This window comes from Myxine glutinosa, chromosome 10 (assembly GCF_964187855.1).
Source record: "Myxine glutinosa chromosome 10, kmMyxGlut1.1, whole genome shotgun sequence".
Taxonomy (NCBI): Eukaryota; Metazoa; Chordata; class Myxini; order Myxiniformes; family Myxinidae; genus Myxine; species Myxine glutinosa.
The window spans coordinates 12621710-12646268 of record NC_136270.1 but is presented as its reverse complement, the minus strand read 5'-3'; the positions used below and the strand labels follow the sequence as shown (position 1 = coordinate 12646268).

The window sequence follows — 24559 nt, the reverse complement described above, 5'->3', positions numbered from 1 at the left end:
CTTGTCGAATTATGACGTCATAATGGGGGCACCTATGACATCATCATTAACAGATGTTATTCCGCATGGAGAGTTCTTTACAATGAGCCATGCCTTAATTTTTTCTATTCAGCACTTTCGGAGATATCGAGGTGCAAATATTTTCGGTTTTTCCAAGATGGCGGCCGAACCACGATCTATGACCTCATAATTATCATTTAAAACTTCTACAGGTGGAGTTGCACCTATGGTGAAAATTTACTGTCAATCGGACCAACGGCTGCAGAGAAAATCATATTTATTCTTTGCGGACAAACAAACAAACAGACCAACAAACAAACAAACAGACTCAAATGCAATACCTTCTCCTCTGGCGGAGGAGAGTAAACGAATAAAAAGTATGAAATAACAATAACAAGAGTAAACGAATTTACAGAATGAAATAACAATAAGGCAAGACTTGCAAAAGTGAATAAGAAATCAACGCGTAGAAAGGAAACTAACAATAACACGAGATCAAATTTTGTTTATAGGAAGAGTTAAACTGACTCAAAGACGACTGGGGCCTTCACTGCTCCATCAATACTATTCCAAAGACGTGGCCCAAAGTAACATAGAGTATTAATGGAGTAAGATGTACGAGTAAAAGGTAGGAATAAGTTATGTTGTGATCTAGTGAAATAAGAGTGGATATAATGGACAACTGTAGAGTAAGATGAAAAAGCTTGTGGAAGAAGTTTGTCAATTTGCTTGTCCATAAACATCCCTGTAGAGAACCACCTTTCGAGGCCATTTTTCCCCACAGAGCAGGGGTTGGCCTTTTTGGGGCACCGTCGTCCCCTTTTTGAAGCAATGTTTTATGGCCAGATGCTCTTTGTGCCGCCAACCCTGTTGGTCACCTTTTGCGACACACAGGGAATTGCCAGTGAACTGGTACTCAATTTGCCGACCTCAGAAGGATGACAAGGTTGAGTCAACCCCCCTGGTGTTAATTCAGCGATCTACCGGGATTCGAGCCCAGGATCCTATGATCCCAAGCCGGCACCCTAACCGCTAAGCCAGCACCAGGCTTATAAATATCCCTGTATGCAATTTATTAATGTCAAAAATTGTTAATGTGTTGAGTTTGGTAAAAAGAGATGCAGCATGTTCACGTGGATGAGAGAGGGTACAGATCCTTATAGCGCGATTTTGAATAACTGAGAGTGAGTGTAGCTGATTGTAACTGGAGCGTGCCCAGACAATGTAACAATAGTTCAGGTAAGGGAGGATTAAGGTATTTTAGAGGGACAATAAAATATAAGGAGAAAGGAAGGTACGAAGTTTAGACAGTACGCCCGTGTTTCGAGAAATAATCTTAGCATTCGATAAAATACGGTTAGTCCAGGTAAGTTTGTCATCCAAGATAACACCTATAAATTTCGTCGAATGAATAAAAGTAATGGGTTCATTGTCAATATAAAAAGAAGAAATAGTGTCAGACAGAGGTTTGGTGGATTTGCTAAAAAAAAACAAAAAAAACATACACTTGGTTTTATTGGGATTTATAGAGAGTTTGTTTGATTTAAACCAGGATTAAACCTTAATGACGTCACTATTGAGAGTGTTGATCAAAGAGTCATGAGAATGATTGGAATAGATGATAGTTGTATTATCAGCAAAAAGAAAAAAAGATAATAAAGAAGAACAAGTATGTAGATCATTAACATACGAGTATAATAAGAAAAGAAGAGGCCCAAGTATAGATCCTTGAGGAACTCCATGACTGATAGGTCTCCATGAGGAATTAGAGCTTTTTACAACTGTAAATTGTTGCTCTATTATAATAAGATAGTCTTCAAACCAGTCCATGTGTTTTATACTTTCACACCCACCCCCCCCCCCCCGCCTTCCCATGCCTCCTCCCCCCCCCCCCCCGCCTTCCCATGCCTCCTCCCCCCCAAGCCCTCTCCCTCCCACAGATCTTCCGATGTCCTTGTTCTCTGCTGTTGTACTTGTGTGTTTCCCTCTCTCTCCCCATCTTGTCTCCTGCTCCCTTTGTCTCTTACACGAGCCTCGATGTTGTATACAAAAAAAAAAGAGCACAACCTCTAACACCATAAAAATCAAGTTTGGAAAGAAGGATATTGTGATCAATCGTATCAAAGGCTTTGGACAAATCAATGAAAACACCAGCGGTATACAATCTGTCAGAGAGGGAATTAGAAATGGAATCTGTCATATGAATGAGAGCCATATCTGTGGAGTGTTTACTATGAAAGCCAAACTGGTGATCAAAAATAATATTAAATTTGGAGAGAAATTTGGTTGGACGGTTATAAACAAGTCTCTCCAAAATTTTAGAAAAACACGAAAGAACAGATATGGGTCTGTAATTGTGAACGACGTGACGTTTGCAACTTTTGAAAACAGGAGTAACTTTAGCAACCTTCAGATTCAGAGGAACAGAACTAGTAAGAAAAGATAAATTATATATACTAGCAACGGTACCCGCCCTATGGGCGGGGCTTCAATTGGGAAGCCCAAAGGAAAAGGCAAAATATCAGAAATTGAAGGCTTTTATTTTATTTTAAACCATTCATATAAACATACGTTGAATCATATCACACGCAAATCATCAAAATCTAAACAGTACATGGCGCCCATTTTGAAAAAAAGATTGAATTCTGCAAAACGGAAACGGCCGCTGCACGTCTTTCTCAGTCGCACGTTTATGTGCGAAGAGTGCGCGCCGAATCTGTAATACGGAAGCGGCCACTACACCTGTTTCTCAGTCGCTTTGCACACGCTGCCATGTTACTTCGGAGCCGCACGTTTATATCGGAAGAGTTCGTCAGGAGTCGATCGACTCTCTCCTGGTACATAGAATAAACAGTATTTGTAGAATTTCAACAAAAGCCACATCACTGTTCATATCGGTAAATATTATTCCATCGTGATTGGAAAAACTGGAAAATTGGAAAACTTGGAAAAATTGGAAAAACAATACAGCCTATTTTACTCCCAGGGGTCCCAGGAATACCCACCCAAAATATCGTTGCGATCGGTTGAGCTGTTTTTGCGGCACCTTCGAATGGACGGACGGACATTTGGTGAATTATAGTAAGATGAGCTAAGGGGAAACTAAGGAAATAAAAGATATGACAGACTTTACAACATAAGAACGAATTTCATCATAGCCACAACTGGTGGCTCTATTAAACTTCCTGCCAATCTCAATTATTTCAAAATAATTTGTTGGTACAAGGAAAAAAGATGAAGTATTGGGGTTGTGCAAATAGTCGCTAAAGTGTGTGTTAGTTGGTGGGATTTCATTAGCTAGTGAAGCGCCGATGTTGGTAAAATCAGAATTGAAGGCGTTATAGCAATATCTCGAGGATTGGAGTAAACCTCCTGCCCATCAGAACAATTTTCCCGGAATATCCACTTTATTACCTTTACAAATAATTTTATTAATTTCACGCCAAGTATTTTTCATGTTATTTTTATTCATGTTAAATTTATTGATGTAATCTTTTTTTTTTGGCAAGTCGGATAGTAGAGGTTAATAGATTACGGTAACTCTTATAATGTCACCCATTATTCTCAGACGGATTATGTAAGAAGCACCGGTAGAGCCAATTTTTGTAGTTACAGGAGTTGATAGGGTGACCCATGGATGTAGTAAGTAGTTTAAGTATGTTTATTTTAAGTTTTTTCTTTGTTTCTTTTCTTTAAGATAGGCCATAAGTCTTTCCTCTTCCACTCCTTTTGGTAATACGTGGGAAATGGCGATTGTAAGAGTTAGTGAGAAGGTAAAGAAAAGTATCATAAGCAGAGTTGCTTGATGTGATTGAACCACCTTTAGAGGCCATTTTTTGTGATTGAACCACCTTTGGAGGCCATTTTTCCCCGCAGAGCAGGGGTTGGCCTTTTTCCGGCACCGTGGTCCCCTTTTTGAAGCAATGTTTTATGGTCGGATGACCAACCCTGTTAGTCGTCTCTTGCGACACATAGGGAATTACCAGTGAACTGGTACTCAATTTGCCGACCTCAGAAGGATGACAAGCTGAGTCAACCCCCCTGGTGTTAATTCAGCGATCGACCGGGATACTAACCCAGGATCCTAGGATCCCAAGCTGGCACCCTAACCGCTAAGCCAACACCAGGCTGTCGTTAGTTTAATGGGATCCAGTCATAAATATAATATTCTCCATGAGGAGTCCCTACTATGTTTAGTTTCGCATCGATCGGACAAGCGGTTGCAGAGAAAACCATTTTAAAGCGAAAAGATGTTGATGTGGACACACACACATACACACACACACACACACACACACACACACACACACACACACGGGTTTTGCAATAATTTTACATCCTTTTCCGGCAAGATGAAGAAGAGGAAGGAAAAGAGGAAGAAGAAGAAGAAGAGGAAGAAGCCAAAGAAAAATAAACTGACTTGCTTTGGGAAAACAGTATATTCTTATGAAATAACTAACTACCTAAGTAGGTTGAGGTACACCTAAATAATGGTCAGGTTCACCTAAATAAGTTAGCGACACGTCCTTGTATCCTGGGCATTATAATTTCTCTTTTAGTAATATGAGTTGCCTTGCAAGGAACTTAAACACAGGAGGCCATTAGAGCTTTCAAGCCTGTGCAATGGTTGCCAACCTATGTGATTATTTGTCCATGATGTATCCTTTAAAAATGCTGACGGTTCGATCTACCAACCCTTCCCGACTAAGAGCAGACACCTTCACCATTATACCGAACTACAGAGTCTGATTGGTTAGTAGAAATTTACCCAAATTATTACCTTTGCTGACATCACGTTGCTTTATAGGTACAGGTAACACAATATAACGTAGGAATGTCTTGTCCACTAGCCTACCAAAAGTCATGGGACAGCCCATTCCGGTGACCGGTCACCACAAATTCAAAGACTATTTCGGTAACACCAACTGTGACTATCACTCTGCCACACCTTCAATAATCACCTTGAGAGAAGAGAACCTTGCAACAGATTGTTACACGGAACACACACGGATCTGTCGTCACATCAAGCTTCCATAATGTGAATGATTAAAGGATTCAGGGAGTCATTGGAATGTCAGACTGCATCTTCACAGTTTTTCGACACTTGTAGCCGGCGAAGCCGGTGTTGTGAATGAACGCGTACGTATTTTGTTGAAAAGCCAGATTTTGCTGGATCCTTTGAGAATTTCGAAGCTTTGACGCACCAAATCGCTCCATGGAGGCCGCCATCTTGCGGATGCGGAAGTATGCATAAAAAATTGCGAAAAAGTTCAATAGAGGCTTTGGCTTCGCCGGCTCATTGCGGCTTTGCAGTAGGGTCATATTATATTGCATGGAATACGACAGAAGAGCAGCTGCACACCTGCACACCCTTCACCAGTGTAGACAATTGGTAGCACATTGCATGGCGCAAAAGCCTGGGGCCTCGGAATGTGGCGACAGCGTTTGTGCAGTAATGAGTACAGGTAACCATCGTTAAGGTTTGGTCGCATGGTCCGTGGGATGTGTTGGAATGCCAATTACAGGTTCAACAACAATGGACACTAATTCTGAAAGACCAAGAGACACACTGTACGCACGACACCTACGAGGAATGGTAAAGGGTTGGACCTTCAGCTTATCAATAACTGGGACAGCAGATGTCAGGGTATGGGCCCAGGCTTTGAGTAGAGCATGGGGAGAAATAACACAAAATGATACAAGTTTGCTCTGCCTTGGCCTTTGGCTCCACATATTACAAAATGGCCGCCACAAGATATAAAAAGGTTCCTTGGCAAGCCTTGTTGTACAATGTCAATCAAATTGTATGTGCCATGACTTTTGCTTGGATGGTGTATAACGGTGGAAATTAAAATGTTGACGTCATTATTCAAAACGTCACAAATGAATGAGATCAAATGTGCGTTGTGACAATCCACGTTAAACAATGCACCTGGGGCGTCAGTTCTCACTCCTTTTTCTCTCTGCTCATTGCAGGCCTCTCAAACATCATCGGCATCATAGTTTACATCTCCAGCAACTCAGGCGATCCGAACCTGAGCGACCCTGCCAATAAGCAGTATTCATATGGCTGGTCCTTCTACTTTGCCGCACTCTCCTTCTTCATCGCGGAGTCCCTAGGTGCGTGGTTGGTGCACGTTTTCATGGGTGCACAGCCACACGGCCGTGCAGGTGGAGTACCAGGACCCATACTCACAGATGGAGACCCCTTTGCCAAAAAGGGTGTGGATTCTGGTTGTGGCGGTGGACCCATAGGCGTTCGGTTGCCTAGCTACCGCTGGCGCTCACACGAATCCTCTCCTGTCGCCTTTAAGCCCCTTAACGCTCTGACTTCGACTGACACGCTCGCCATGTACCCATTGGCTCAGGACTCACCTCCGGATTTTAACCTGTTCGCAGCACCAAGTGGGATGGGATCCTCACCACCAGAGATATTTGCCCTGCAGAACTGTGCACGGAATGAGCTGGATGAGACGCTTTTTGGCCTGACGAGCCTCAACCGACGTACAACACCAGTATGATTAAAATATATATAATATATATATATATATATATATACATAAACACACACTGTCTTTCAATAAAGTGTACTAGGGGTAGTGAAGAGTACGAAGAGGAGGAAACAACTTATGCACTTGAACGGTGATTTCCGGAGAGGAACATCTTATGAACAAGTATGCAAGGCCTTTGTAACCTAGGCCTTTGGCTATGGAGTTGGCTCCAGCGAAGAAGGGTATGTGGCTTCCTGCCTGTCTGTCTTTTGGTAAAGGCACTCGTGGTTCCTGTCTCCACCTCATCCACACGATGTGCTTCCTTTTGTATCTAGTACTTACTGTTGTATGTGACGTCCCCACGTAGCCCCTTACTTTTGTGAGTATCTGTGCGTACACCGCATTGCCCTAATTATTGTACCTTAGGATCAGCCCGGCAGGGATTATTCTCATCCAAATATAAAATGTCAGGCTTGAAATTCTGCCACCGTTGCGTATACTATTAGGTGGTCATTCCCTTGTATGTAGCCGTTTTTGAACTTTCACAATGTACTCCAAATGCATTATACTCCATGTGCTGCGTGTTAAAAAGTCCATGCCTAACCAGCAATACATTGTAATACTCGAATCGGATCAAGGGCTGGGTGGAAAACGTTCCAAAAGCCATGGAAATCTCTTGGGACGTGTTCTTATAGTTGGATTTGTAGCAAAAGCCAAGCTGGATATATACATATATATATATAGTTGAGCAGCATGTGTTATAGCTACAAGGGCCTGGATAATGAATTCTTTTGGACATTTTTATTGATGGTTACTGTGCGTTTTGGGCCTGGTTTCAAACTAGGTGGGATATTTCAAAATTTTTGGTAGATGCTGCTTTTAACACAGGTTAACGCTAGGTTTCCATGTGCAGGCCATGCCAAGACCTTCCTGCAAGTCAAAATGGGTTCAAGATGTGCAATCACCTGATGTTGGCTTAGCGGTTAGGGTGCTGGCTTGGGATCCTAGGATCCTGGGTTCGAATCCCGGTCGATCATTAACACCAGAGCGGGTTGGCTCAGCCTGTCATCCTCCCGAGGTCTGCAAATTGAGTACCAGTTCACTGGTAATTCCCTGTGTGTCGCAAGAGGCGACTAACAGGGTTGGCGGCAGGAAGGGCATCCAGCCATAAAACATTGCTTCAAAAAAAGGGGACCATGGTGCCCGAAAAAGGCCAACCCCTGCCCTGCAGGCGAAAAATGGCCTCTAAAGGTGGTTCAATCACTTACTAACTGTGTCATCGATCATGCGGTGCTCCAAGGACTGAAGTGCAGCCTCAAAGGTCTCTGAAATTACGAATGGTCTTGATTTTGACCTGATCCTGATCATTATAAATTACATCACTGTGGAATAACACTACATATGTTACCCAACTTGAGCAGGACTATGAGGACATTTCTTGAGGAGCTTTGCCTAATGGCGACTCTTTAAAGGGCTGAAGCAAGCTCATGGACATGTAGAGGGCGAGCATAGTCCTGACCCTACATGCTGAAACGCCCCTATTACAGTACCTACAAGTGTGGGCAAATGAAGTGACTGAAGCTCCCTCCTCGTCTGTTCTGCATCCAATCCACCAGGTGTGTATCTCAAGCTCGTAGGTGATAGTGACCATCGATGGCGACTCTCGGAAGTGGAACAGGAAGCTGGCAGAAGCTTCTGATACACACGCTCGTCGTCATGGGAATCTGCTTCTTAAATTGAAAAACAACGAACATTTCATGATTGCGTGTACAATTGGCTGGAAATAATTTATTACGGATCAATAAATACAAGAGCTTGTCGTGGGCTTCTTGATTTGTTACTGGCTTTAAGAAATCATCCAATAGCCATCTGTTTGGGTCATGTGCTGTCCATCACGTGACTAAATCAATTCCAGCGAGATCTTTCACAGTTAGCCTCAAGCGATACATAAAGTCTAAATTGCAATTACAAAGAAAACTCAATAAAAAGGTCACTTTTCTTTCTTTTTGTGGCCTGGCATCAAAGCTTGAATAAATCAATTATAGTAACCATTGAAGTTAAAAGGTCACCTCTATTTTACAATGATTTTTGCCTTTGTACAAAACGGTTAGCTCATGGTCTCATGACAATAGTCTCATTATCAAGTAGAAATGTTACAAGCTCATTTCGTTCAGGTGTTGCCTGAAAAAAATGGTATTATATTGTAGTGACAGCCCTCCGGGACTCTTCTTTTCAAATCACGACTGGCTGGAGGCTGGAGTGCCCCAAGGCAGTGTTCTGGGCCCAGTCCTATTCTTGATCTTGAACAATTATCTCTCTTAATCTCTGGAAAATCCCCTTTATATATTTGCTAATGACTCCTCCGATTCCTCCCAGGTATATCAAATCCTAACCGCATCAAAGTCCAGAAATGGGTCAGGCAGTCTATGTTATTGCACATGACAGCAGCGGTTAATGGCATTCGTCAGCAAAACCTATAAACAGCGACAATTCGACGTGTGGTGGCTTGTTGTCCGCCGTCGCACCGCAGAGCGAAAGGGGGAGTATGCTTTTCCCCTCCGTCCGTGTGTGCCTCCGTCCGTGCGTCCATCTGTGCGTGCGTGCGGGTGTGTGTGCGTGCGTGCATGCATACGTGCGTGCGTAAGCGAAGGACACTTCGTAAGCGAAGTGAACACCGCAGGGGACTATAGGTTTGCACGCCGGCCCTCCGTCCGTCAGTCCGTCAGTCCGTCACGCAAAGAACAGTTTTCCGGACTTTTTTTCTAAACGCCTAATGCTAATGATTTCAGACTTGGTACATGGTTTCCTCCTGATAAGTTACAGGTCAAGTTCGAACTTTACGACGTTTCGATCATTTTTGACAAAGTTATGGCACTTTGAACTTTGGGAATTCTGATAATTCTGATGATCCTTAACTCAGTGCCATTTTAAGTTTTAATTTCCTTTAAAAAAGATTTTCTCTGCAATAATTGGACCGATTGAGATCAAATTTTCACCATATGAGGGACTCGGTCTGTCGAATATTGTAATGGTAATTATGACGTCACAGGGTCACGTGGTTCGTCCGCCATATTGTTTTTCGTGAAAACACAAAAACCACTTTTTTCTCTGCAACGGCTGAGCAGATCGAGGCCAAGCTTTTTTTTTTTTTTTTTTTTTTTTTTTTTTTTTGTATACAAGATCGAGGCTCGTGAAAGAGCGAACATTAATCACACAGAAAGACAAACAGACACATAAAACAAATAACATCGGGAGCGGTAGACAAGATGGGGAGAGAGGGGGAAGGACACAAACACAACATTTGAGAGCAGGGACCGAGAGACATGGAGACATCGAGAGATCTGTGGGAGGGAGAGGGCTTTGGGGGGGAGGCATGTGAAGGGGGGGAGGCATGTGAAGGGGGGGGGGGGTGGGAGAGGTATAAACATATGGACACTGCCAGGATTTCCAGGAAATAAGTTGGAATTTCAAACAAGGTGGATCTGGGGTGAATTAGTGGGGGTAGAAAAGATCAAGGTTATGGATGGGGGAAGATAAGAGATGGTGGTGAACAGCTGTTTTAAAGACCTGGAGGGAGGAGAGGGATTGAAGGGAGTGTGGGAGTTTGTTCCACAGGCGGGAGAAAAGAGGAATGAAAGAGTGAAGGTGAGCAGAGAGCCGAGATTTCGGCAGTTTAACCATCAGAGGGTTGCTGGCAGATCTTGTGCGACCTGTAGGAATATTTGGGGGACAGAGCACAGAGAGAGCTGGGGGAGCAAGGCCGGAGAGGAGTCGGTAGAAGACAGAAAGACCACCTACCTGCCTGCGGTGAGTGAGTGAAAGGCCCTCAGAGATAGCTTCATCGCGGGAGATTCCAATGATTTTGAAAGCTTTGGATTCAACAGCGTGAAGCCGAGCCAGGTGTGAGGCAGGAGCACCAGCCCATAGGGGAGAACAGTATTCCATAGAGCTGCGGATGAAAGCCTTGTATGTGGTGAGGAGCTCAGGTGTGCCGAGGAAGGACTTCGCACGACGGAGGATGCCACTTTGCAGGCAGAATCGCATACCCATGACGAACAAAAAAGTCAGCGAGCATGACGTCATGCGTCACATGGTTTCAGAGTTATGACGTTTTTATGCATTAACCTTTAAAACCGAAATCCTCCCTCATTTTTGATCCAATCGAGGGGAAACTGCACAGATGTGTTCAGCATGTCAATCTACTAAAATGTCCTTTTGGAATTTGCGATAGGGCACGTGGTTTGGCAGATATCGTTAATTAAACGAAAATTTATTTTTTTAAATTGATATCTCTTGTTTATTCTAGAGTTCTAGAGTAGGGACAATGACAGGGAGATCAGGAGAAGTGGTGGAAGTATTGGTCAGAAGAAGAGTGTACATGTGTTGTGTGCAGGAGACGAGATGGAAGGGAAGTGGTGTGAGAATGGTGAAGGGAAGGCAGGGACAGAAATACAAGTTTGTGTGGCAAGGGTGCCCGGAGGGCGTGAATGGTGTTGGTGTCCTGTTTTCTGAGGAGTTTGTAGACAGTGTAGTGAGTGTGACGAGTGAGTGAAAGGTTGATGATGGTGAAAATGATGATTGAAAAGCTCTTGTTGAACATCATCTCGGGATATGCTCCGCAGGTTGGTCGGAGCGATGAAGAGAAGGACAAGTTCTGGTGTGCTATAGAAAAGCTGATGGAAAACGTGAAAGATGAGGAAGTTGTTGTGGTAGGAGGAGACCTAAATGGACATGTGGGAAGGAGTATGGACGGTTTTGAGGGAGTTCATGGGGGTTACGGATATTGTGTGAGAAATGGAGAAGGTGAAAGTATTTTGGAGTTTAATGATGGAGCTGATTTGTTGATTTGTAATACTCAGTTCCAGAAAGAGGATAATAAGCTTGTTACATACACGTCAGGTGGGTCGACGACAACCATTGACTACCTGCTGTTGCGTAGGCGAGATAGGGGGCACCTCTGGGACACAAAGGTGATCCCGGGGGAGGAGGCTGTTTCACAGTACCACTTGGTTGTCTGCGACATAAGGGTGAAAGGTGCGAGGAGAGCTCGGCGGGTGAAGTACCAACCGAGAATGAAGGTGTGGAGGTTGAAAGAGGTGACAGTGAGGGAGGCATTAAAAGAGAGGCTGAGTATGGTGGAGGGTGATGTGGTTGAGCTTGAAAGTGGTTGGATGTCAATGAAAGATAGTCTGTTGGGAGCTGTTGGTGAGGTATGTGGATGGACAAAAGGACCACCGAGGCACTCGGAAACATGGTGGTGGGATGATAAAGTTGGAAAGAAGATTGACGAGAAGAGGAAGAAGTTCAAGGAGTGGCAGAAGGCGAAGGGTATGGGGGCAGAAAATGCAGAGCATGAAAGTTATAAGGCAGCCAAGAAGGCTGCAAAGAAAGAGGTAGCAAAGGCACAGGAGGCATGTAGGAAAATGTTCGTAGAACGCTTGGATTCGGAAGAGGGTCGGAGAGCGGTATTCAGGATTGCAAAGCAGATAGCGAAAGAGAGGTGTGATGTGATGGGGTGAGTTGCTTGAAGGATGAAGTGGGACAAATCGTTGTGGACCCAGATGGAATTGAAGGAAGATGGAAGAGATATATGGAAATACTGTTGAATACAGAGAATGAATGGGATGGCAACATAGAGAGTAACCCAGTTTTAGGACCGGCAGAGAAGATAACCGAGAAGGAAGTTGAGGAAGTGATAAAAGCAATGAAGAGTATAAAAGCGGGAGGGCCGACAGGAGTTGTGGGAGATATGTTGAAGGCAGCGGGAAATTGGGGTGTGAAGGGAATGACACAGATCTGCAATCTGGTGGTGAAAGAAGGCCGCATTCCAGTTTTTTTTTTTTTTTTTTTTTTTTTGTATACTGAATCGAGGCTCGTGAAAGAGCTAACATTTATTTCACAAACAAATCAACCAGACAAACAAAACACACAAAAAGAGGGAGCGGAAGACAAGATGGGGATCGAGTATCGTGTAAGAGCTAACATCAATCACACAAAAAAAACGGACACACAAAACATACAAAAAAGGGAGCAGGAGACAAGATGGGGAGAGAGAGGGAAGCACACAAGTACAACAGTAGAGAACAGGCCAGTGTGGCAGCTACATTCAAATGTAAGGTGTGCACAGAGGGAGCTGCAGATTGAGGAAATGTTGAGTTGGATCTTGGAGATGGCGTGAAGCTGGAAGGTGTGAAAACATTTTGTTACCGAGGAGACATGCTGAATGGAGAAGGTGGATCAGACTCGGCAACGGTTGCTCGAGTGAGATGTGCATGGAAGAAGTTTCGGGAACTGAGTGGCGTGCTGACGAGGAGGGGAGTGTCATTGAAGCTGAAGGGAAAGGTGTATGCTGTATGTGTGAGAAGTGTTATGATTTATGGGAGTGAGACATGGGTAATGAACGTAGAGCAGCAACAAAGGCTGGAAAGGGTGGAAATGCGAATGGTTTGGTGGATGTGTGGAGTATCGTTGAGAGAGAGGAAGACAAATGATGAATTGCGAAAGATAATGGGAATAGAGCCTGTGATTGATGCTGTGAAGAGAAACAGGTTGAGATGGTTTGGTCATATGGTAAGGAAGGATAAAAGTGACTGGTTGAGAGGAGTGATGGAAATGAATGTAGAAGGAAGTAGAGGACGGGGAAGACCGAGAAAGACTTGGTTTAAGATGGTGGAAGAAGAAATGCGGGCAAGGGGGTTAACAAGGGGAGATGCAGAAAATAGGGCAAAATGGAGAAGATAGTCATGGGGACCGCAAGGCTAACCCCCGCTCTAGTAGGGAAAATGGCCTTAAAATGCCTGTTGTTGTTGTTGTTGTATTCTAGAGTTCTCAAGCCGCACCGCGTGCCCTCAGCCTCGTCTCGCGAACGTCAACAGCGCAACACATCGCACGCTTTCCGGAGGGGCGGGGCCAAGTCGAGCAACATATATATACACATCAATCATTGATCGTGAACCGTAAAATATAATAAATTACTGATATTTAGCGACTCGAAAGGTTCTTTATCAACAACTTATTTTCTCGTGCTTCTGCTGACCTGTCTGCAAGGTGTATTAAATCGAAGTCCCGAGTGCGAATCACAGGTGAGCCCATCCTGAGGTAATTAGCGATTGGGAACGATTCAGAACCTGTGGGTAAATAACCATTGGTAATTTCCCCAACAGTTTTCCGGACGACAGACTGCCGGTAGGGGACATGTATTGCAGCGCAATACTCAGAATGCTTGTTGAATTTGATTGGTAAGTCAGGCCTTGTGAAATCCCCCGAGTCTAGGACAATTCAGGAAGTGCCTTACGCCGAGGCCCTCCTCCTGTCGTTTGCCATCTGAGTCTGTTCAGCGATCCTCCTCAAGTTCCCTTCCTAAGCCGGATTTGTAAAAGTAAATGATCGACATTCGTTTTCCAAAACCTCTCAATACCTTCACAATTACCTGTTATAAACAGAAGCATCAATGTATATGTACCTGTACGACACGATGCTCGATATCGCGTCACCTAGTGAGTGAATTAGCATCACATGTAGAGCAGACCAGATGAGCCAGGAAGATTTTCTCACTCTGTAGGTCATTAATGAGCAGGCTGGGTTATTCAACGACAATCCAATAGCGACATGGCAGTTCTCCTAAAAACATCACTTCATGCAATATAGAATCCAAATCCTTAACACTGCTGCCTTCAGCTGGATTTCAACCTACAGCCGCTGGGATACTGGTTATGTACCTCCACTAATAAAACACTACTGTGCCCTAAAAATAAAAGTTTTTTTGTTTACTTTAAAAAAAAAAACTTTTTAAACATCCAATGTTCGATCGACTACATCACGGAAATAAACGGATGAATAATGATGCAGACCAGACCAGGTGACTCTACATTGGACATGCTGCTTCTTCCTCACCCAACAATGAATGGAGGTCCCTAATATCAGACATGAGATCAAGGCCGTCCCTCTGGACATATCTCGAGCTTTTGAGTCTAGCATCCCACCTTGCTCTCCAAAATCCCTGCCTATGGCATCCAAGGCCAACTCCGCACATGGCTTCCTGACTTCCTCTACTCTCATAACCAACATGTGGCACTCATAGGAATCCTTTCATCTGCTCTCCCTGTCAAGGCTGGAGTGCCCAAAGGCAGTGTCCTGGGCCCAATCCTATTATTGATCTTCAACAATTATCTCTCTTAATCTCTGGAAAATCCCCTTTATCTATTTGCTGATGACTCCTCCCTCTGTCACGACATCCATCATCATTACGATATGTAGGCAGCAGCTCTTCCATCTTCAGACCTGGAACAATCACAAGCTGGTCAAACACTCAGAATATATCTTTCAATCCTTATACTGAGCTGACAAATGTCTGTCTGTCTGTCTGTCTGTCTGTCTCTCTCTCTCTCTCTCTCTCTCTCTCTCTCTCTCTATCTCTCTCTCTCTCTCTCTCTCTCTCTCTCTCTCTCTCTCTCTCTCTCTCTCTCTCTCTCTCTCTCTCAAAAGACCATGTGGCCAAACCTCCCATTTACTTTGCTAACAACCACTCAAACTCCTTGGTCTCACTATCAGCCACAATTGTGCTTTGGCAAACCACATTTCAAAGCCGACTGGGCATCCTGCGTCTTCCAAAGTCCTTCCTTGGCACACCTGAACTCCTATCCATCTACAAGGCTTTCATCCACATCTCTCGACTGGCTCCCCTGCCTCACATCTTGCTCAGCTTGACACCGTGGAAACCAAGGCCTTCAAGATTACTGGAATCTCCTGTGCTGAGTCTATGGGCCTATCACTTTTCCATCGAAGACAGGATGGTGGTCTCTCTGTCTTATACCTGGTCTTGAACCCTCTGCTCTTTCCGTGCTCTGTCCCAGGCCCGCAGGTTTCTACATGTCCACCATCACCCCTCTTCTTGTGAAACTCCCAAACTCTAGAATCACTGCTCACCTCCACTCATTTGTTCCTCTTTTTCCCACCTATGGACCCAACTTCCACATTCTCTTCAATCTCGTTCTTCCCTCCAGGTCTTCAAGACAACTGTTCACCACCATCTCAGATCCTCCCCCATCCAAAAACATGACCACCTCCTTCTCCCGACTTAACTCCTCCAGACTTTTATCTGTTGGGAAAACTTAACAACACGGTATATATGCAAACAATCCCCACAAGATAGAAGAGCTGAAGCTATCTCATGTTTCGACGTCTCCTTCTTCAGGACCTGGCAGTGCCTTGTCAAGTCTGTCTCTGGTGTATGCTCTCCCTCAATCCCTTCCCTCACTTCAAATGGCAATACAGCCGACTCCGCTTGTGAGAAATGTCTCAATTCTGTGTTTCCTTCCAAATATTGTGTAACCAACCCCTCACTGTAACCAATACACCTACCAAAGGTGCACCTACCCATACCCTATTGGGGCAATACACCTACCTTCTCATACCCAACTGCCTCTGGATACTGTCTTTCTCACTTGTTTTGCTCTTCCTCACAATTATTGGTCGCTTCTCATCTACCAATTAATTAATTGGGTGCCTTTCCAGTAAAGATGTGGACAGGCATTTGGACAGTGCACCGGCACAAAATATTGTGTGTACCCTACGATTAAAGTTGTGAATTATTGCCACCACCTGGTGGTCGAAGTGTCCATATTAAAGGATGAATGTTGCATTTTGGTCTCTTGTGGCCTTGAGCTCTTTTAGCTTCCTGAGTCTATAATACCACTGAACGGCGAACCTCTGAAATGGACGAATGTCTCAACATGAAAAGTTAACCATTTGATGGACTTCATGGCAGGCGAGCAACGGCAGCTGGTATTAAATGAATGACTCTCTCATCGATAAGGTTGATCTGAGTGAGTTGATGCGACAAAAGGCATACATCTTGTTATATATACGTTCAACCGATGTTGATGGAAATCAGGACCCGTCAGAGGGTGGTCAGCTTCACCTTGGAGATCCAAAGGGGTACATGTGTATAGATGATGTCACCAGATGCTCCTTTAATTTGCTTCTTTCAATGTGCCACAGATTCTTGTGGTTGTATCACCCTGCCTTGTCCCATGTGTCTCTCAGCAGCAACAGTCAAGTCAATTCCATGCCTCGATGCAAGATTGACATGGAGTATATGTCAAGGTGGCTGTACACCCTCGATGTGGGAAGATGCCGCACTTTGCCAGTGGGAGCACCACAGGCACCGCAGTGGGATGGCATGAGCAGGGCACATGGAATAAAAGGAAAAGGAGAAGATTATGATGATGATTAATTATATGGCCACCAAGAGGGTGTGTCACACTGATTATGTAGTGAGATGTGGTGACATCTCTCGCCAAAAGCTGACTCAATCACCTTGTACAAAACAATATCTATAAATACAGATTTATTTATGGATAAGCTTCTCCTGCCCCATTACCCCTTCTTTTACCCTTCTCCCCTTTCTTGGCCTGTTCTATCCTTACTGTCCTCTTCTTCTTCTTGCTCTGTTTAGATCACCATTAACTTCATTTTGCTAAAGGCAATGCCTTAGTACAGCAATACTCGATAGGTCCCTGGACTGACTTAAAGAGCTAATGACAAAATTTCGCATTTTTTCATTAATTAATTATTAGATGAATGAACAGGATTATAAATTAAATTGATATATGTGGGTAAATTACATGCTCAGACCAGGAATCAAACCCAGATCATCTGGAAAACGGTACCAGTGCTCTGCCATCTGAGCTATCTGGGTGACCCTGACTGAGCATGCAATTTTCCCCACACATATGATTGCCACTCTCTTTCCGTCAATGCTTCCGGGGCACTCACTGCCAACCATAGGAGCACCGATGGCCTGAACACGAGAGGGTCTTCCTCCAATAGGGGGACGACGAATCCATGTCCTCTATTATAAACAAATCAAATCAAACAAATCCATGTCCTCTATTTCCTTCACTACGCCCCCAGTGGTGTTTATAACAGAGGACACCTCCCATCCCCGTACTTCCCTCCCATCCAGATCCCTCATCAAAACCAGGTTATGACAGGCACCAAAGATGCAGGAACTGAGGCAGCAAGGGGGAAGACGACGAGGAGCAAGGATGACGAAAAATTGCGGAATTTGAAGAGAAGATGAGTAGAGATGACGTGACTAGAAATAAAACAAGAAGTAACAAGAAAGAGCAATCAGAGATTGCAGACCCTCGCCAGGATGTGTGTGGTTTTGTCCTTTGCGTCATCAGAGTCTTATGGGTCTTTTGGGTTCTCTGCGTCTTTCGGGTTTTCGGGTGGGGTCTATAAGGGTTTTCGGCATATTTTGGGTATTCAGGGTCTTTAAGTGTCTTTCAGGTCTTTAAGGGTACATTGAGTCCTCTGGCTCTTTAAGGATCTTCGGAGTATTTTGAGTCCTCCGGATTTTTGGGGTCTTAAAGGGTGTCATGGTTCTAAAGAGTCTTAAACAGTCTTTGAGTTTGAAGGGGTGTTAGGGGTCTGACATGGTATTAGGGGTATAAAGGGTTCGGGGTCTCAAAAGGTATTTGGGTTCTAAAGCCTCTAAAGTGTTTTAGGTGTCTTAAAGGATCTTTGGGGTCCTACGAGTTTTAAGGGTCTTAGGATCTTTGTGGGTCTTCATGGGTCTCAGGGTTGTAAAAGATAGAGTGTGTCTTAGGGGCCATAAAGGGTCTAATGTAATTAATACACATACTCACGTTTTGTGTGGACAAACAAACAAACAAACGGACCCAAATGCAATAACTTCTCCTTTGGCGAGGGTAACTATAATTGCAGACATTCGCAAGCGAATGCAATAAGTCTGCACCCTCCACCTCCCCACTCCATCCACTTTGACCCCTGTGAAATAGAAAGGAAGACTCCAAACCCAGGTTTACCTGCTGTAAACTGACGGGGTTGTGGCCAGGTACCGTTTTGCCAATTCTTATCCACATTGTTTAAATAAGAGTCCAGACAGGCAAAAAACCTTATTTTTAGAAATAGTTTTTTTTAACCTTTGACCTCCTTGCTTGAGTGCTTAAGCCACTTGGCATCTCATGAACACACCCATGAAAACGACTCCAATGGGAAATATTTATATGGGGCTTTTTGATGCATATCGGGGCTTTTTGAAAGCACCTTTTGTGCCAAATCATCTCTATCGATTCAAATACCAGGGAATGGCGAGGAAAATGTGTGACTTACCCTGCGCTTGTGAAGTGAAAAGCGAGGTTAAGCGATCGGTGCGTACGTGCGTGTCTGCATTTTTAAAAGTCATTTTCTCGGCATCCGTTGGTCCGATTGACATGAAACATTCACCAGAGTATATTTTCACCATATATCTTCAAGTTTGGAGTGTGGCAGTTTATTAGGTTAGTTTATGGTTCGGGGGTGGGAGTATACTGCGAGAGGGATAGTTGGCGGGGTGGGGTGGGATTGACTACAATCCAGTGAACGCCTACCGAATACATTCCATACCTCAGATTATATCTTTTTGCTGTAGTTTCAATTGGCTTAGGCCTGGTGGGTCATACGCATCAACTCACCAGTTAGATTGTAACTGCACAACTACTTCTTACTGAAGAATAATAGTTTTTTTAGACCTTGTGTGAAATAGTTTATGGAATCCATGTTGATAAAATGTGCCTTAATCAATTGCAATTTTTTTTCCATACATAGTTGAAGCTCATGGAAGAGCTGGTACACTGTATAAGGATCAGGACGTAACAGGCAAAAACAGGACACCAAGAAGCACACAGAACAAACAGTACAGAGAGTGGGGATGTTGGAACCCATCTGTGGATCGGTCCCATCGGCCGATGGGTCTGACCCATCTGTGGATGCATGAGAAATGACAATGCAGACCCATCGGCCGATGGGTCTGCGCCATCTGCGGATGTGTTGTTCACCTTGAAGGAATGTGTTGACAGAATGGTGCTCTTGAATCAGGTACACAGTCATTGGAATTACATGTGGTAGGAATTTAACAGAGATGATTTTTAAATGTTTTATTATCTATTTCTACCCATCTATTTATACATTTTGTCAATACATTTTGTAACTAGAACGGGCACTCGGTAGAGCGCATACCTTCGCCGCAGCTACTGTTCTGTACTTGGCATGGGAGTGTAGGGAACAGAACAACAAAAATAAGATTTTGACCTTTTCGTGACCTTGACCTTGACCTTTGACCCGATTGCTCCCAAAATCTAATCAAATGTGTCCCGTATAATAACCAATCATCCCACCAAATTTCATGCAATTCGGTTGAATACTTTTTGAGTTATGCGAATAACATACACACACACACACAGACATACAAATAAATACACAGCGATCAAAACATAACCTTCCGCTTTTGCGAAGGTAATTAACAGATACATGGCAGTTTTAGTAAAGCTTTACATAACATACTCAACATTCATACAAAACATTAGGTGTTCTTCTGATAATGGCGGAGGGGAATGTTAAATTCCTTTATATTAAATAAAATAAAATAATAAAATTTAAATTTTAAAAATAAAAGTTAAATAAAACATTTAAAAATCATCTCTGTTAAATTCCTACCACATGTAATTCCAATGACTGTGTACCTGATTCAAGAGCACCATTCTGTCAACACATTCCTTCAAGGTGAACAATACATCCGCAGATGGCGCAGACCCATCGGCCGATGGGACCGATCCACAGATGGGTTCCAACAGGGACACCAACAGCAGAGTTGAAGGCCAAGATAGAGGGAGATGGACAAACAATGGCTGATGGGGAGGGGGCGGGCAGGCGAGGATGCATGAGGTGGACAAGATGCCAGAGAGATGTTGACTCTCACAAACATATGATCAGATGAACCAACTGGAGCAGAGGAAGAGCAGGAGATATTTGCGGGGGAAAGTTTGTCATCACCGAGTCCAAAAGGGAGGATTTGCCATTGGGAAAAATCTGGGTTGGAAAGTTCACAGATTGAGTCAGTCCAATGGAGTGACAGAAGTCCTTTGCTGAAGTGCCATGGCTGGTTCAAGGAAGATATTTGTCAAGAACAACCAGTCAATTTGCATGTGGACAATTGAAATCGTCAGACATGAGAGAGAGTTGGGATGAGTGGTTAAAAGTTGATCCATGGTGTCTGAAAGGGAGAGAGTGGGAGAGAGAGTGAGAGAGAGAGGAAGCGAGGGAGAGAGAGGGAGCGAGGGGGAAAGGGGACAGAGGGAGCGAGAGGGAAGGAGGGAGGGAGAGGGAGGAAAGGAGGGAGAGCGACGGAGAGAGAGAGAGGGGGGGAGAGAGAGAGGAAGCGAGGGAGGGAGAAAGGGAGGGAGAGAGGGGCAGAGGGAGAGAGAAGGAGAGAGAGGGGAAGAAAGGGAGGGAGAGAGGAGGGAGAGGGAGAGAGGGGATGGAGGTAGGGAGAGGTAGAGAGGGAGGGAGAGAGAGGGAGAGAGAGAAAGAGAGAGGAAGAGAGAGGGAGAGAGAGAGGGGGGGAAAGGGAGAGAGAGGGGGATGGAGGTAGGGAGAGGGAGAGAGGAAGGAAGAGAGAGAGAGAGAAGGAGGGAGAGAGAGAGAGGGAGTCGTCACTGTTAGGAGGATGGTACAACACACAGACATACAAGAGGTGGGTTTGAAGGGGAAGTCGCAACCAAAGTACCCCTGGATGGGATGTGTAACATCATCAAATCAGAGGAGACAATAGCCAGGGAGACATTAAGGAGGCAGCGACATCCTGTCGGAGGAGGGATTCTGTTAAACAGAGAATGTCTGGTTTATCAGCAGTGGCCTGGATTGAGAGATGTCAGATTGGAGCAGAGACCTCAGTTGTTTGAGGCTCACACTGTTAGAGATGGGAGAGGAGGCGTTGGGGGAGTTCAGGATGGGGGGGCAGGGGCGAGGAAGGGTTGTGCGTGTGTGATTGTTGGGGGCGTATGGGGGAAGGATTGCGTGTGTGTGGAGTGCAGGAGAAGGATTGTGTGTGTGGTGTGCGGGGTAAGCATTGTGTGCGTGTTCTGGTGGAAGGATTGAGGAATGAATGTGGGTGTGGGATAAGGATTGCATGTGTGTGGAGTGCAGGAGAGGATTGTATGTGTGTGGAGTGCAGGAGAGGATTGTGTGTGTGGAGTGCAGGAGAGGATTGTGTGTGTGAAGTGCGAGGGAATTTTGAGAGGGTGGGGTGAGGGGAAAGCATTGAGAGGGCAAAGATGGATACAGAAAGGGGGGACATGAAGCTTTGAGGGGGTAAGGTGGGGGTGGATGCTTATTTTGACTCCAAATTCCCAACTTTGATACTCGGAGATAAAGATCATGGGAATGGAGATAAGTCATAGGATCATTTGTTGAAAGCACAGAGATGTGTGGAGTGGTACACGTGCGGGGGAGGGGAGGATTAGAAGAATGGCCGAGCTGTGGTGGACCAAGCGCTGAGCTGACAGTTTCGCAAAATCGTTCTGAAGAAGAGAAATAGATGTGGTGAAGAAGAAGAACACGTGTAGCATTTCTGAAGGAGAAAAAGGGTCGAAATGCATTTTTAAAATGATTTTAAAGGAAGAAGAAGTGTTAATTTTTTAAATGAAGATTCCATTTGAATATGTTGACATTTTCGTTTTTTTTTTTTTTTTTTTTTTTTTTTCCTGTGGCATTGTACATTTCCTGTGTCATCCAGCATATTATCCTAAAAATAGTGATCATTGATATTAAAATTATTTTGTAATAAAAGTAAAATCATCCAAATTAAATTGACACACTGACTTAAAGCATACGGACCAAACCAACATTTTTTTGTCTAAGTAATTTTAGGAGATTTTAATTCTGCTTGACCTGCAAAAAGATGCTTAAAAGTCGAATGCTGTTTAAATGGCCGAGCTTCATATAAAGATGTGAATGTCAGAAGATTTGCCAAAGATCGAAATGGAAAAATATTCAACAATCTCTCTGGCCTCGCGAATGGGTATTTTACCAGGGTCCAGGAGTCAATTGCTAATTGAAATTTTCTGGGTGCATCATTTCCTTGGTGTGGGCTATGCCGCTGATCCAGTATTGATAAATGAGTACATTATAATTAGAGTATGAATGTATAATTTACCCATGGTACTGCACATGATGGCCTACTTTTCTGGAAGTTCCTTGGATCATCGTTCTTGGCCATGCTGTGAAGTGAATTGCATAGATGAGCACAACTCTTGTTACGGTCACCCGGTCGGTCTGGAATACTCCAGTCTGAACCCAGTGAGTCGCAAAATGACTACGATAGTCCCTTGTCTAAGGAACCTCCTGATGGATCCCGCATCCAGAGCCGTGTTACCGTGCAGATTGAGGTCCTTGGTACGAGCGAGCCGGTACGAGGCAATGACGTGACAGATGTTACCTTTGGCCGAGGTTCCCAAGTCCCGTGACTGTTGTTTTATCTAAGCATCAATCTCCATCTCAAAATCTGTGGCTCAAATGTGATCTCTGGTGAGGCAGAGAGACCCGATGCAAAGTAATATAAGTAGGCTATGGCCTATATTGTGATCCGCGGCCATTGCACCGGGTGTTAGCGCACTCCATTTGATTTGGAAATGGTAACATCTATGCATTCAGTACCTTCATGGAAAATCTTCCATCACATACCTGGTCTCAAGAACCTCGCTCGCTGCAAACGTCGCTGGAATGGCTGCATTATAGATTACGGTCAAGTGCAATGTAGTCAACCACATCAACTCCGTGGAGATCTCCAACTCAATAATTTGTGTGGTAATGAAACAGATAAGGAACCACAAGAGGAGCCGCTTCTGCAAAAAGATGAACTTGGACTTTTTATAATACACAATTTAAATTCACTATGTACAGGGATGGTTCTTCAGGAAATAGAATCAATATGTACTGAGAACTGAATAAGATATTAAATTCAACAAATGAAAGTGCTCCAACACAGTAATAAGGCTATATATAATTCATATTGCAGAAGAAATTCCAAGGAAGCTATAAATCTTTAGTCTGTACCCATGACACAGGCGTAGGAATGACGTCAGTGGGGAAATGAGAGAAATTTCGGCTCGACTCGACTTTTCTCCATTTAAGAGAAAAAGCTTCGCAGTGTGTTCAGAGCATGGGGTTTCATGGCAGGACAGAGAGACAACGTGGAGAAGAGTTTTTTTTCTTCAATGTTTACTCTCACTAAAGGTGGTTAATGTTTACTCTCATAGCTTTAGAACACTGAACGCAAGACAAACTTGCTCTGAGCCGCGGAAGTTCACAATCCATCGACCAAACCAAGTGGCTCAGTCATCCTTCTTCGACAGGTCCCAGCCAAGAAAAAACTAACATTTTTTCCTGCCAAAGTTTTCTCAGTGGTTTCGTCATCATTAGCTAATGCCCATTCAATTTAGCTGAGGGGCCACTCTGGATTTGGCTTCAAATCCAAAATGGCCACCAATACCCGTTGAATCTCACATTTTAATGCTGGGAAATCAATTTTCTAACCGCAAAACACGACTTTTTCTGGTCACATGTTAGAGATATGCATCATCACTTGATTTTGGAATGATTTGCATTTGGTCACAAATCCAACATGGCGGCTATAATTTAGAAATGGCCGCAAAACTACTGAATTTCACTTTGCATACATTTTTTGGCTGGAAAATCTATTTTTGCCCATTAAATTTGAATTTTATTTCTGGTTGTGTGATAGAACTTATCAAATCACTTTATTTTAGAACACTAGTGAGATACCCGTGCTAAGCACGGGTGGGAGGCCAGAAGCAAACAGGCAATGCAGATACGGCGAAGGCTAAAGCATGAAACCAATAAATTCCACATTCCTGTAGCACCCTCAGTCACACGTCAGACATGGACAGCAAGTTCGTGAAGGACTTCCATGCAAAATGTACCCGTTCGCAAACAAACGGGTACGTTCACGTATAGAAACGTCCATCGTGGGACCGTGGCGAATCTGCATATGGCGATCCGCGAAGTTCACGTTTAGAAAGTAGAAACCATCACGGCATGTCGTTATTTACTTGAACTCGATATCTCTTTTTTTTCATTCCAAACAACATAACTCCAATCACAAATTAATCACACAATAAACTTTTAACAACATTGTTAATGTTTCCTTCATTGTAAAAACTACCAAGTCAACAGTTAAAAGGATTTTGAGCCGATAGGTGTTA

The 24559-nt window shown here is 44.0% G+C and overlaps 1 protein-coding gene across 2 annotated transcripts in view; it reads left to right on the top strand.

Annotated features, from left to right (window-relative positions):
* LOC137434231 (voltage-dependent calcium channel gamma-2 subunit-like) overlaps positions 1 to 6521 on the top strand; it is a 135571-nt gene extending 129050 nt beyond the window's left edge. Inside the window, exons 4-5 of one of the 2 annotated variants that reach the window (XM_068127029.2) lie at positions 5977 to 6176; positions 6222 to 6521. In XM_068127029.2, coding sequence (XP_067983130.1) covers positions 5977 to 6176; positions 6222 to 6521 — 500 coding nt within the window. Of the gene's footprint in view, positions 1 to 5976 lie in introns of both variants that reach the window. The other variant, XM_068127028.2, reaches the window with a different exon arrangement.
* Positions 6522 to 24559: the final 18038 nt, after the last annotated feature.